General features: G+C 41.5%; 1 protein-coding gene across 1 annotated transcript in view; it reads right to left on the bottom strand.

The window, feature by feature from the left end:
* Nucleotides 1-15,774, bottom strand: part of drosha (drosha ribonuclease III) — a 161,637-nt gene that overhangs the window by 116,279 nt on the left and 29,584 nt on the right. Inside the window, exons 12-15 of the mRNA XM_049564597.1 lie at nt 15,455-15,523; nt 12,178-12,347; nt 8,415-8,539; nt 2,397-2,496 (exon numbers count right to left, since the gene is read on the bottom strand). Coding sequence (XP_049420554.1) covers nt 2,397-2,496; nt 8,415-8,539; nt 12,178-12,347; nt 15,455-15,523 — 464 coding nt within the window. The remainder of the gene's footprint in view (nt 1-2,396; nt 2,497-8,414; nt 8,540-12,177; nt 12,348-15,454; nt 15,524-15,774) is intronic.

Below are 15,774 nucleotides of genomic sequence, written 5' to 3'. Positions count from 1 at the left end.
AAAGTTTCTCAAAATCTTCACTCTAGGCGAAGTTTTACACAAGGTCAGTTTTCAGTGATCTAAAACTTAGTGTGGGGGTAGACAAAAGGCCAAAACACATGGAAAAGGCTACTTTTTAAATTACATATACCTGTGTGCATGTGGATTAGGTCTTAAGGCCCTGACACCAAGCCAACGGTTAGCCGTCAGTCAGTGTTGGGCCGCTGGTAAGCATCTGTCGCCCTGGTTGGTGCGATGTTTCCCGCACTGTTGCCCCTCTTTGCACAATGAATCAGTGTCAGCCATGGCGGAGCCCATTGGTGAATGAAATCACTCTGATTGGCAGTTCAGCTCAGCGCACAAGAAGAGAAAGGCAAGTGAGGAAAGTAAACAAAGAGCTAAAGTCGAGGGAGTGAGACCAAAACAAGCTTGTTACATAAGGTGAGATTATTTTTCTTTAGCCGCTGAGCTCTTCAGCAGAAACGTTTTCTGATGGTTTGCATTATTGTTCACTGACACACCTAGTTATGCTCTGTTCTTTCAACATTGGATTGTGTTGTTAATATGCTAACTGGCTAACTTGCGTCAAGACCGTCTTCTGGTTTCCCTCTTTGAATGGCGATTACAGACAACCGCTGTCTCCTGGTCTGGAGACTTGTTTCCTCTCATGCAGGTGCAGAACGTGTGCTGGTTGCCTGTCAGCTGTAGTCTATACGGTGTGTTCATGTGCAACTTTTTGGCCGAGACACGGCAACGTCAGGCGACACAGCAGGGGGTCTTCATCGCTGCTTGTTCTTTGGTTAAGTGTATCTGAGCCTTTATTCTAAGTAGAATTGGGAAAAAAACAGTACCGATATGGCTCTAGTTCCTATAAGGCCGATGCCTGCAGGACCGAATAACAATGCAGATTTCAGTGCCCAGTTTCAGCGCCAGATTCTTTACACAGCAAGTGTGAGAGACGGAGGGAGACAGAGTGTGATGCTGATGCCTGACGGTGAGGCTGCGCCGACAGGAGCAGAGAGTCTGAAGTTAATTGTAGCACAGCAGCGTGTGTACGGTTGTGGGCTTTTTGTCAGTGAATAAATGCTACAACTCCTCAAGACCTGAGCCAGGTTCCCATGTTTTGTTTGCCACCTGCTGATTAAAGTGAAGGAGGTTAGCCCTGAAGATAGCGGGCAAAGTTAACCTCCCATTGGAACCCAACCAGGCTCACTGGACCGTAAAGGTGGACCACCTGCTTTTACTGTAGTGACAAACAGATAATGGAGAAATGTCTGGCTGCCGAGTCTCACATGAGGGAGACAATAATTCATCTTAACTTTGAATTTATTTTGATACAGAAACTGTTTAGTGTTAACTCATTGTAGCTGTGTTAAATGTAATTTATTATGTGAATGTGTTAATTATAGTTTGACAAAAGATGTATTCATGTATTATTGTTCAATTTCAAGTTCAAATTGCCTTTGCAATGAAAAAGCTGTTCTTTTATGTCTTTGACCATGGATCTGTGCTAGTATCGGTTCAGGCACAATTAAGGCATCGGTACTGTTTTAAAAGTATAATTTTAGCACCACTATTGGAAAAAATAAACAATGCCCAACCATAATTCTGAGATGCAAATTCACCTAACTAATGCATTATTACATTGAGTAAAAGACCCTGCCTATCCTTTCACACCAAATAAAGGTATTTATACCTGAAGTAAAGACAAGAGAAGACATTTCTGAGCTGAATGTGACCATGATGAAGTAAAGGGTCTGAAAACTGAAAAGGATAAATAGTTACAGGCGGTGCAATCTGTCAAACATCATGCTCATGCTTTATTCCAGTACCTACATACAATTCTTCTGTATTTTCTTAATGAAGGTTGGATCATAATTAACAGGAGATATTTGCTAATACACATAAATTCTGGACAATTTGACTGTGTAATCAAAATAAGGCGAAAGTTAAGTTTAACACATTATTATATAATAGCACATATCTAGTCTAATGGACATGGTGCTAATGTGCAAATGAATTTTTTTCTAAGGTAAAGCCCTGGATGCAGTATTTAAATACTCCTCCTCAGAAAATAATGTTGCTCTTGTATGTTTTGGCTGTCTCACTTTTGTTTAGAAAAACAGCATCCTTGTTACTTTCGGGCATTCGCTCTGACTACCAGCGGCAAGTTCCAGATAAGCAGCATTTGAATCAGTGCGCACAGCAGGAATAATAGTAATAGTTTTACTCTTATTTCTGCAGAGTGTGCAAATGCACCAGTGTTTCAGCGTAACCTTTCATATCTGCAGGAAATGAGCTCCCGAAATATTTAAATTGAAAGCACAATGCTCCCACATCCGCATAACAAGTGCAGGCCACCTGACAATGTTAAAATATGAGTGTGACAAAAGAGTGTTTGTGTTCTTTCAACCCACCTCTCTCTGTGTCAGCTTCTGCTTGTCAATCTGCTTGACCTTGGGGCTGTTCGCCAGCAGGTGGCGTAGTTTCACATAGCTCTTCCACAGCTTCTGGTACCTGCAGACAGCAAATAAGGAGGTGTCAGGCTGACAGCAGTCAATCTCCCCCCATCACTCTCCTGCTTTGCAACAACACATCAATATTTTATCTGCAGCTTGCCCGATATTAAACATAATTTAACAGTTGCCTGCGGCCGTTATTGCATTAGCTGCTTGTGGACACAGAAGGTTCTCTGTTTTTCAGATGTCCACTGTTTGAACTGTGAGCACAGGTTCACACTGACTAATGATTTCGCCTTATTTTCTTTTCACGTAAAACGCTGTAAGTCATTTGAGCAGCCCTGACGTACGGCTCGAAAGCTATTTCACAACCTCCTTATTCTCATTTTCTATAAAACCCCCATTGTCTTTGCTCTCATTTGCATCTGAAAAGAGGCAGGGAGTTATCGGCAAGGTGACATGTAGCCACCATACTAACCACCTACCCTTCCCCCCTCACCCCCCCCTCTCTCTTTTCAATCAGACCCCCTGATTGATGCACTGAGGGCCGAGTGTGACCGTTCTGCTCCCATTCAGGAGACTTTCTCCTCATTTACCCAGAGTTATTCAATTATGATTGGTGGGATGGAGGGGTGAGGTGGTGGGGTTTGGGGGATAGGACGGTGCATTGACAGAGAGAAAGGCAGAGAGGCATAAAGATGGAGAAGGAGAGAAGGGAGCAAGGAAGGAAGTAAAATGAGGGAAGTGGGGGTGGAATAGAAGAATTATAGAGCTTTAATAGTGGGGACTTCATTAGAGACTGAGACGAGGGAATGAGACGGCTTTACCGCCCCGATTATCAGCTCACCACCACCTCCGCACAGAAGCAGCCCGAGTGAACGAGAGACAGAGAGGAAAAGTAAGAGTGAGCGAGACAGAGAGAGAGAGAGAAAGTCTATCCAGCCTGGGAGGCCCCCTCGTCCCCAATCCGCTCCAATGACCTTTCCACGGATCCACTGTGTGCTCTCAGGGTAGCAGTGCCGCCGCTCTCGCCACTCCCTGCACATGCTTTCATTAGCATATGCTGCCTCTTTCGTTCTGCCCCCCCACCACCCCCCGCTCCTGTTTCCTCTTTTCAGGCATGGTATCTGTAGCACTGCTGGCTTCATCTATCTGCTGAAGTACTGGCTTTTTGGCATTCCGTAACGGCTCTACTCAAACATGACAGGACCATTACAGATAGAAGTGCTATACTTGCGATATTTGGCACCAGGTGGGTGAGGGAGGCAAAGAACAGCAGTGAATTAGAAAATACTGATCACAAGCGATAAACTTGTTTTGCAGTTAAATGAGTGTTTACCTTAGTGTTTGCATAAATGACGGTTGTGAGCGCAGGGGACGCTCATCAACTACTCTTCACTAGTCTAACCACCCTTACAGACCCCTGATAAAGTTTCTCATCACTGCATCACTCATGAAAATAGAATACAGAATACTGTGTGTAGGATTTAAGGGGATCTATTGGCAGAAATGAGATGTGAAATGTAATGTTTTGTTACCTTAAGGCCACCACAGGTTCTCCAGCTTTTTGCAATCTGCAACTTTACCACTACATGCTACTAAATCCGACTGCCCCTTTCAAGCATTAATAAAAATGAGTGATGTTGTGAATTCCGTTAAATTCCTAAATAAAATGAGCCAATAGAAAGCTGAAAGTTAAGGTAAAGTGATAGTCTAATGATTGTTTTTCTGCAGAGTAAATGTGGAAAATAAAATAAAAACCGACAATTAAACGACAAATCTATCACAGTCCTTTTAAAGGGTACTTTAAAAGGACCATAAATTCAGACAGAAATCCAATCAAACTCTAAAACTAGGCAGTGCTGATCGAATATAAATCAACATTTTGTTACTGTATTGACTATTTCTTGCCTAAAATGTTTACAAAACATGTTTTAGTGCACTATTTAGCCGTAATAGCGAGAGTTTGTGAAAAGGAAATGGGTGCCATACTGTTTTCTGCACACTGAAATAAAACTGAGGTAACAGTAAAATCAGTCTGCACTGATCAAATATAAACCAAGACTCTGTTACTGAGTTGCTTATTTCTCACCCCAAATGTTTTCAGAAACATGTTTTAGCGATATAGCAATTTAGAGATATGAACATTGATCGCATCATCCTTGGCTGAGCTTTAACGTTAGCTAGCTCAGTAGCGCAAGGTGAGCTAGCAGTAGAACCATGCTTCCTTCTGCACTGATATGATTGGTGGCTGTAGGTTATTAGGTAGAATATAATTCCTTCATCAAGCTGCCAACAACAAGGTCTGTGGTTTATATTGAGTAACTCGGTCAGGATGTCTGGAAAAAAGATATTGCTGTTGAGTTTTTCAAATGTATTTTTTTTTGGCGCTTTGAGCAACACAAGTCAAGTGACATCTAGTTCATTGTTTATCTCCAGCATTCAGCAACTCACACCAAAGCAATCTATACTGGTGAATAACACTCCAAGTAACAGGAAAAACTTACACCTTTGATTTGGGGGTGAACTGTCCCTTTTGTCTCATGTTATTTAACCTTTGTGCTGGAAAAGTGACAGGATGCTATTCACTGAGAATGAATGCCCTAAAAAGGTGCCCAGCAGCACGAAGCACGAAGTTCACAAAGGTCCAATTTTATCAGAATATGCTCTGACACAGGCCAGACACAACCTGACAACAGCCAATCACATGAATTTTGCTTTCCTTGTGAGACTGAGGCACACGTTTTCTACTCCTGTCAAGTATGTAAAAAACTTCAGCTACCAGGGCTTAAATAAGAAAAAGATGCATGGAAACACAGCACTCAGGAAATGGACTACTTATGTGCACCAGTAGAATGGCAGTGCGAGGAAAAAAACAAAACAAAAACGGCCCAATCAGGGCTAAGTATGTAAATTATGTGCTAAACTTCAGGCTTGTGAGAGACATGAGACACCCTGCCACTCTGAATCCATATGTGTTACTGAGGCGTTAATGTGAGAGCATTCAACCAAACGTGTGTTACAGTGTGCGTTAATGGAATGCTACTTGGTCAAACCCTGTAAGATTGCCATCACTTTTACAGAAAAGAAGCTCTGTGGCTTATTCAGTAAGACTGACATTATAAACTTATAGCACATTTATGACTCGGTCTGAAAGGGGCTTCTTTCTCCTAGTAGGAATGTGCTACAGATCCAGACTCAGTATCTGTATTGGTCCGATAAGATGCCATGTCTGGGGCGTTGGTGGCTTAGTGGATAGAGCAGGCGCACCATGTACAAGGCTGCTGCCGCAGCGGCCCGGGTTCGAATCCAGCCTGTGGCCCTTTGCTGCATGTCACCCCCTCTCTCTCCCCTTTTCACACTTGTCTGCCCTGTCCATTAAAGGCAAAATGCACAAAAAATATCTTTAAAAAAATGCCATGTCAAAGCTGGGGTTGTCAGAAATCTGGAAAAGGCAGCAGCTCTGGAGGTGGACCTTCGGTCAGCAGCTGTAGAAGCTCAGTGTCACAGCAGGCTGGTTGCAAGTGGCACCACCAAGTTTAACCTGTGTAAAGGCAGCAACAGAAAGTTTGCTGATCTAGTGGAGAGTCAGGACTGTCCATTCTCCCAGAGCTGGGGTTTGCACTGACTGTATTCAGGTTGCTGCAGCCGCTGACTGGGACACACTGTGATTGGAGGCTCTAACATTAGCTACATGAACAAAAACTTCAAGCTATAGTCATGAGCCTTTGGCTCAGGTTAGCAGAAAGCTAAACTACTAGCTACACTCTCTATCTCTAAAACTCTTTGCCAATATTGACACATTTTGTGCAGTTTATTGTCAGACTCTCTTTTAGATTCTCCCTCTGATAAGTCTGTCTTTCTATTTGGGGTTGTTTTGCGGTGTTTGCAGTTGTTGGCAATGCTGGAAAAGCAACTTTCTTTGCAGGATTCTCTGCCATTGAATCAGGTTTCACGGCCAACAGGAGCACCCCCTCTCTCTCTGAAATCACCTGTGATTGGCCAAAGTCTCCAGTTGTGCATTAGATTTTCTAAAACCTGTAAACAGAGCCAAGAGGAAGTGCAGAAGTCTCGTTTTCTTTCAGTCCACTCGAATTTCAATATGCCCAAAGTCTATTGCCCCGATTGCCTTTTGCCCAATGAAGCCAAAATTAAACTGCTTATCCAAGCTTTAAAAGTTATAGTTATTTAAGTTACGGTCTACATTGCAACTTGCTTTTGCTATGTCACTGAGGTATAGGCTACTTTGTAGTAGCAGCCAGTATTTTACACTGGATTCCTTTGTTACTCTACAAACTTATCTTTCAAGTTTTGCACAAAGTTGCACATTAAATTTAATTTTGAATGTTTGAATGGTCAAAAATTCTGCTAAAAGTTCTGTGTGGAAAAAGTTGAAATAAAAAGAAGCAGCAGTATGACAAAACTGAGTCATGTTGTGGGTTACGTATTCCTTCTAGTAGGGGAGTTGAATATTTGCCTCACAGTTTGAGCATGATGTTTTTTAGTTGCTCGGGTTAAAAAGCGTGCGTCCATACAAATGTATTATTAACAATTTAGTTGTTTACGAAAGGGGAAAAAGATGGTTTGGGATTGGCATCAATATCGACAGAGACTTAAAGTTGCAGTAACGATATGGGACACAAAAAAGAGGTATCGAGCCATCCCTGCCTCCCAGTCTCAACCTCTATTCTTAGAATCTTTGTCTGTCTCTTAGATTATCTTTTCATTTTTGTTTCTGCATGCAACTCATATCCTTTTCTCGACTTTTCCCTCCCACAGTCCTTCCATCATGTTCCTTTCATGTTTCATCCCTCTCTTGTCTCTTGTCTGTCCCATTCCATCCTTCCATCCTGCTCTCTTTTCTTTACATCCCCTGACCTCTCTGACATGTCATCATTCTTGCCTCAGCTGTTGTTATGGAGCTGGAGAAGCTCGAGTGGCGGCACAAACGCGTCCAGCAGACAGTGTGAAGCGAACAAGACAACACAGCTTCTTCATTCTCCTGAGTTAATATATGCTGCTGTGTCCAAGGCTCCCTCTCTGTGGCATTGCCACCGCCGCAATCAACACCGACTCCTGCCCTCGCTACACGCATCATTAGCAGTGGTAGGAAATCCTTTCCGCTGGTCTCTTACTACTCGTTTCTGCATCAGCTAATGATGTCCCAGTCCATCCATAAATTTGTCGTTGTCTGCCGCTTTGAGAAGTTTGACATGGCAGCAGGGTGCACAGGGATGAAAGAGCTCAGCGGACAGTCGGCTAAAATGTAGCGGCAGGGGGGAGGGGACATTAGTCAGGGGTAAGAAGCAAACTAGTTCTGCCTAAATGGATTTCCTAATGATCGTCCTCTTGTTTGCGTCTTCATCGCCACTATTTTTCCCCCGCACATCCCCCTGACTGTTGTGATTGAGACCAGATATTGGAGTTGAAAAAGAAATCCACAGGTTTAAAATTAGAATGAGAGCGCCGAAACGAAGTTGTGCACCGACTTCTGATTGGTACTCGCTGTGCTGTTTGTCGCATCTCTGAACGCCTCAGAGAACGCAGCTCAGATCATCTAATACACTGCTTTTGTTAATTATGCAGCAGCACAGTAGAGTATTCCCTGCTGCAGCCCTGTGGCGTGTGTGGCATTACTATTCACGAGACATAAACCGCAGCGGCTCCCACGGCGGAGGCACCCAGCGGAAACCTGGGACCCGTGACGACGCATGTGAAAATGTCACGCTACTCATTTTCTCATCCTTCTATTCCCCATATTTCCGTCTCTCCGTCTATCTCCCCTCCTCTTCTACATACGCCGCTCTTGTCCTTCTCGACGGGCAACATGAGAGATTCTGCCCTCACGGTGTCCTGGGAGAGCGCCTCTGAATGAGGAGGAGAGGGAACAAGGGAGACGATACACAGTGGGTGGGGGGGAGACATCTGTATGGGTGGTCGACATTTATGTGTGTGTGTACATGTACGTGATCTTACTGAGGGTCTCCGGCGTAGCTGAGCTGAGCAGGCCGAATCCCGAAATGAACGATGATGGGGAAGGTGATGACGTCTGGGTTGAACTGCTCCCTGTCCAGTTGGTCGATCCGCACCGAGCTGGGTTTCTAGGGCAAAGAAAGTCAGCACAGTGAGTCATGTTACAGTATAAACACATTCACAGCTACAGGGCAGCCATCATTCAATCATCCGCTATCGATATGTGAAATAACAAATAATCCACGCCACGAGGGCCGTCTGTCACTGGAATATAATGAGACGAGGCCCAGATTCGGCTTGTAGTGTGAGCACAACAATGATAAAGTGATGTCAGGGATGGCGAGCTAACTTCTGACGCTCTTATCCGCGAGGAGATTGACAAGCAACATGTCCTCAGCTGACTCCCAAATCACAGTTAGCCTGTCAGGCATTTTGCAAGATCAGAGGAAGAGGGCTGTAGCATAAGGCGTGATGAGCTGCGCGGCAGATGGCTCGAGGCTCAGGCTCACCTTGACATTAGCCGCGCCCGCTCATCACGGCCCGCATACAAACTTTGATTTGAGGGCAAGAGGTCACCAGACATCTTTGATTTAGCCTTTAAAGCAACATAATCAGGTTTGATTGGCTCGATGGAAGGCTCGATGATTGCCCTGTTTACAATCCAGACACAAATACATTGTACATGCTAATTTATATATACGAGGCCATTTAGCACCCACTGCTTCTTTACCAACGCTTTAATGCACCATGGCTGTTTGGAGGTTGATGACATCTGTGCCCTCATTTGTCGACCATGCCACAGTGTGAAATAATCACTTGAGCATGGCATGTTTGATTGGCACTGGGCTCCTTCATTTGGAGTAGTACATGTGACCTTGACATGTCACAGCGGGAGAGATTTCCACAGAATGAGAGCATGCGTGGACTGAGCTGGGCCACCCAGTTCTGAGGGGACTGTTTATTGATTATACAGCAGCAACTACAGTGTGTTGTTTGAATTCTGCACCTCCAAGAATAAAGTTTCTTCACCAAAGTAGAGGGTTGTTATCACTATAGATTGAGTCACAATGACTGTTTACAAAAACTTGCAGGTAGAAATCTATGGAAGCCCATTTCTGCCAGAGTGATTAAAAAAAAAAAGAAAGAAAGAAAAAAAAAGGATCCTGTAAGTCATAACAATGAGACACGTTATAAAAAATAATTAGTTAGCATCATTTCTCTTTATTTTTGACATATAAAGTCAATAGTTCTATTTCAAGATACCAACTCACTATTTTGAGATACTAAGTATTGATTTTGGAATAATGCAGTCATTACTTTGAAAATGTTTCACATTACTGAGAAACAAACTCAAGACTTTTTAGAAACTAACTCACTATTTTAAGATACTAACTCATTATTTTGACAAAGTTTCTCTTTATTTTGAGATACAGACTCAATATATTCAGATACTAACTCATCAGCAGTTTGAGATCCGAACTGTTTTTTTTATTTAAATACTAACTCATTTTTGAGATATAAAGGCATTATCTCGAGAGACTGACTAATTATATAACAAAGTTTTTCGTTATTTTGAGAAACATTCTCTATTTTTAAAATAGTAATCAAATAATCTCATTATTTAAAGATACTAACTTATTATTTTGAGATATAAGTCATTCTGAGAAACTAACTCAATATTTTAGGAAAGTTTTTCTTTATTTTAAGAAACTATCTCTCTCTATAACAACTTTATTATTATTTGATAAACTTAGTCATTATTTCAAAATACTTACACATTATTTCAAGAAACTTTCTCTTTGAGATACTAACTCATTCTTTTGAAATACTGACTCAATATTTTAAGAGTTTTTCTTTATTTTGAGTTACTAACTCATTATTTTGAGACATTATTTTGAGATATTAAGTCATTACTTTAAGATACTAATTATTTTGAGAAAGTTTCTCTTTATTTTATGATACAGACTAAATATTTTAGACACTATGTCATTATTTTGAGATCCCAACTCTTTGTTTTGAAATACTACTGGACATTAAGGCATCATTTTGGGATACTAATTCATTATTCTCAGATACTCAGTCTTTTTTTGTTTTTAGATAAGTAAAGCATTATTTTAAGAACGTGTCTATTTTTGAGATAGTAACTCTTTATTTTTAAGATACTAACTAATTATTTTGAAAGTTTTGAGTTTCTGAGAAACTCACTCAATGTTTTAGGAAAGGTTTTCTATATTTTGAGATACAAACCCGTAGATTAAACATACTTGTTTTTTTAAGATAAGTGATTTTTTTTAGACAGTCTCTCTTTATTTTGACATATTAAGTCATTATTTTTAAGATACTAACTCATTTTGGAGGGGAAATTTCTGTTTATTTTGGGATACAGACTCAATATTGTTGGTTACCAAGTCATTATTCTGAGATCCTAACTCTTTTTAAAAAAACATCTAACTCATTATTTTTGAGATATTAAGGGATTATTTCGAAATACTAACACATTATTTTAAAATACTAACTCAATATTTAAAGAAACGTATTATTTTGAGATACTAACTCATCATTTCCAGAAAGTTTCTCATTATAAGAACTAACAGGCTCTTTTTTTCATCACACTGATGGAAACAGGCTTCCATAGGAAACCCCTACATCACGTACCTACAATTTAATAGCACTAAGAGCTTAACCACAAGACTAAATGTTAAGTCATATGTATGGCGGTTTCTGGTAACAGTTAAGAGTGGAGAGGGGTTAGAGTTTTTCCAGATTTCTTTCTGTGAAGAGCAAACATGATGAAAGAAAGCACTGGACTTGGCTTCTGTTATTTGTGTTTTCATCTCATTCATCTAAAATGCATGTTTGATGCTTTCATATCTCATTAATATCAAGACCTAATTTACAAGTTGGGCCACAGGCTAAAGAAAACTACTGCCTGAGTGTGCCTACAACTAGCAGTTTGTCCGATGGGCAGTGAGATGTTGCTGCTGGGTAACGGTAGATTTGGTCTCTCAAAGATGCTAGCAAATCAAAAGTCAGCAGAAACGACAGATAGGAAGGACTACTGGTGTTACACTATACGGTATATCTTCAAACGCTAGTTGCAGCTGAAAATGACAATAGACATAAACAATTTGGTTGAATGACCCCTTAACTATTACCAACAAACCACTATTCAGAAACAGCGCAGGCGTGACAAGGAAGATGACCATTATTGACTATTGCTCAGAGAGTAGTACTTTTTTTTTTTTCAGAACAAGGTAAGTCTATTTATGTGACCTTTTTAACAGCCTTTGTTTGAGTGGCAGACCAATCTTTAACTTGAGTCTAGGGATAGAAGACTATTATGCACCCACCTATCTGAAAACCCTGACAGCTACAATTCAGTCCTGCCAGGAAGAGCAGTTGACTCGATAACTCACCCACGCCAAAGGTTACACAACCATATTCACTGCTCATATGCAACCTTTTAGCTAGCAATGACATCTTCACCTTTACCCAGACACAATTACTGTACATCCTTTAAAATATGGGCCAGACAAGAAGGTTAACCAACTTCATCGTGACATAAAAGCTTCGGCCCGAATAATGTTGATGACAGCAAACGCCCTTGGGGATAATAGGTGAAGTTGCTGGTGTCACAGGCTAACAGGAACAGCCTTATTCCTGCAGTGTCGGGGTTGGGGGTTGGGGGGGGGGGGGATGGACATGAATGCCCTTGAAAGAGCAGACAAGGCCATCTCCTGTCCTAACAGAGAAGCTGTGGCCTCACCATGCCTGGGTTGGTGACGATCATGCCTTTGCACTCCTCCGCGTATTTCTGCCACTCCAACTCCTCCCACTGCAGCATGTCTGCAATCTCCTCCTCGGGGACCAAGGGCTTGCTGCTGCGCAGCAGGTAGAGCAGCACCTGATGCATGGACAGCACCTCCTTCCCGCCATCTGAGACAATTTGTAAACATAAATACAGGCCAGGAATTAATCAGGGTTCCCACTCTTTTCTAGAGATCATTTCACAGGACATTTCCAGGACATTGTATGAGTAATGATCTTGCTGGTATGACAGACAGGGATCGCCCTATACACCAACATGCTCCTCTTTGTGAAAGTCTGACTTAAAAGACGTGCAGAAATCCTGTCTTACACGTGTACAAATTATGACAAATTGATCATAGAATAATGCCAGCCAGGAGTAATTAATATTTATATTTAAAGGATAATGTAACTTGCATTTTAATGAGTTTCAGTCACTTAAAGCTACAGTAGGTACCTATTTTAGCAAATATTACAAAAAGTGAATTATCTTATAACCGTCACTGTATCCTGACAGTAGCACATGAGGCAGATCAACTGTGAAAAAAGTTGTGTTCCTCTGCCTCCTCATAGTGCTCCTAATGGCATTTATGAGAATCATCACAGACAACCAATCAGAGCCGAGGAGTCTCTAATGCAGCTGTCAGTCATGTCAGTTAGGCTCGGTAAGTATCACAGTATTACCAGAAATCCCGACAGTACAATTTTCAATACCGTCATAAATACAGGCGCTCCTCTCTCATTAAACTTGTTGTAGGTAGCACACAGCACGCAGCACCAGAGGTCAGTTTTCAGTCTCTATTGGTGGAACAGTGAGCTGAGCTGACACATGGCAAATCCAAGTTGTGGGGATAACACCAAAGGACTGTAAACAGCCAACCTGCAACAGCAGAGAGGGACTGCAGGGAAAAAACTGCATAACATCTAACTCTGTGACTTAAGGGAATATTTCCACCAAACCAGAGCTGTTGATTGTTGAAATAGTGAACTACAAAACTAGACGAGTAACTAAGAAGGTTTTGGTGAGATTTATTTTGTTTCTGCCAGTTTAAATGAAGTGAATTTTAAGATGGGTTATCTTCGATTCAGAAGGTGTTGGGTTATTTCTTTGTTTAATAACTAAATAGGTGTAAGAATCTTACCTTTCTTAACACTTTGGCAGGTTCTACTGTGTATTTATTAGACTGAAAAGCTAAGGGACGCCACAGCGCCATACTGCCATATACTGCAAACCCAGATGAAATGTTAGTAATGTGTACCAAAAATACCAAAAATCATACTGTCAAACAAGGCAGTGCTGACTAAATGTAAGTAACATGATAAGATCCTCTTACTGTGTTGTTTATTTCTTGCCTCATTTTTTTCAGAAACATATTTTAGTGTGCTGTTTAGCTGTAAAATGAGGAGGTTTGTGACCCAGTTGCCATACTGCAAACAGTTAAACGGGAGTACTAAGCACCACCCACAAGCCAAAGCAAACATTCTTCTCTTACAGCTAAACAGTACACAAAACCTTTGAGACAAGAAACAGGCAATGCAGTAGCAGAATCTTGCTTTATATTTGAGAGCTGTCTAGTCTGACAGTTTCAATGCAGTTAACGAGAATTGACTGACATGATTGACAGCCGCTGTGTGACTGGCCAAAATCTACCATCACTGGCTGGATTTTCTAAAGCCTGGAAAGAGAGCCAAGCCGCGGTGAAGAAGTCTGGTGTTTTGTCAGAACACTTGTACTACAATATGCTCAAAGTTCAGTATGGGATTTTGTCCAGTGATGCCAAAGTAAAACCGCCTATCCAAGAGTTAAGTTGTAATGTCATCCGACCTGCATGTGCCACCATGTGACGTGACTTGGGGGTGTGTAGCCAAGAACATATTCAAAATATTTTTGTCCATAAACTACCCTAAAAACATGTATGATCTTGAACATAACTTAGCCTTTTTGGATGGCAGTGTTATTTGTCTGTCTGACTACGATGGTGGAGTAATTTTCCAATCAGTCATTTTCCATGACTGCGAAATTGGCTTTCCAGGTTTTCCAGGACACTTATGAACCCTGTAAATGTATTCATGGACAGAAGCATACAAACACCAGCACAAGAAAGCTCTTTTACAGTTGATTGGAAAAAACAAACAAACAAAAAAAAACAAAACGTAAAACCCCAGTCTTTATAGCTACAGTTTGTGGAATTAAACAAGCCATGACTTTTTCCACAAGGGGAAATGTTTCACCGAGCTTTCGTACAATGCATTCTTTCCCTGTTCAAAATCTTTGGCTCAAAATCAAGGCTGATGTTGGAGGAAATCTTTGTTTTCATACAAGCGTCTCACCCCGCCTCACCTCTGCCAACTCGCAGTTTTTAAGCCAAAACTACATAGTGAGAAAATGTCCCCATGCATCGCAATCGCATTGTTCAGGGAACGCACAGGTAAACAGAGGCGCTGATGCAAGGTCGGATGCTGTACAATATGTGAAGGCTCATGATGACACGTGTATAGAATAACATTCAAAACTGCATTACAAGGGAATGAGCACACGCAAGTGCATGTGCAGAGAAAGACTGCCTGGCGCACGCATGCAATCTACCGGGTCAGATAGAGTCGGTTTAATAGACACTCATGCAAAATTGATTGACCTCCATTTACGAGTGTTCACATGGACAGACAGACAGACTGCCCTCTCAAGCCAGGAAAAGCATTAAGACAATAACAGATGCATACACACGCTCTCACTGCAACTTTCAAACACAGCATCATCGTGCTCTCCCTGTCTCCTCTCACTCTCCGTCTCTTCACAGATCACATCAGAAACATCACATCGGACAGGTTTTTCTTTTTTTGTGCTTTTGTAAAAGAGGCAGATAAGTGTTTGTAGCGAACTAAATTGGGAGAGCTGGGAGAGAAATTGTTTTTTGATGGAAAGAAGGTAGGTGGCACGGCTGTCATAACAAACACTGCGGCAATATCACAGTGCACCAGCACCATCATGTGTATCAGAGATGAATACCATGCAGCTACACAGCAGCTCAGGCACTGTGAAGTCAACCCATCATTTTGCAGAGAACAAATAGTAACACCTGCGTATGCAGAAATGTTTAGAGGACACATTACAGGAGACCTTTCTTCTTTTCTGTAGCAGGATTAAACTTGAGAACTGTGTCACCACTGACCACCAGAGGGAGACAAATGACTGAGGAAAGCAGTGTGGGTTCTTTGTAGGTTGTTAAGAGTCTCACCAGGTAAGAATCGCACAAAACGGGGCATGAAATGGAACCGCTGGCATCCAGAGGCCTCAAACTCAGGACCTAGAAGAAAGAGCACAGTTCTTTGTTTTCACACAAGTTTAATATGAGGAGTATTAAACTGTGGTTGAAACGATAATCACAATTATGTTGCATGACAGTTTATTAATCAGAATCAATTGTAACAATTTTAATTTGTTATCTTAATCTCAAATCTTATCTGTGAAAAAGAAATAAGATATTTACCAGTGTAAATATTCCATGATTATGTATGATGATGTATGATGCGGAGACTGAATTCATAATCTTATAAT

Source organism: Epinephelus fuscoguttatus, linkage group LG21, assembly GCF_011397635.1.
Source record: "Epinephelus fuscoguttatus linkage group LG21, E.fuscoguttatus.final_Chr_v1".
Taxonomy (NCBI): Eukaryota; Metazoa; Chordata; class Actinopteri; order Perciformes; family Serranidae; genus Epinephelus; species Epinephelus fuscoguttatus.
Note: the sequence above shows the minus strand (reverse complement) of the source record. Positions and strands in the feature narration are given on the sequence as shown.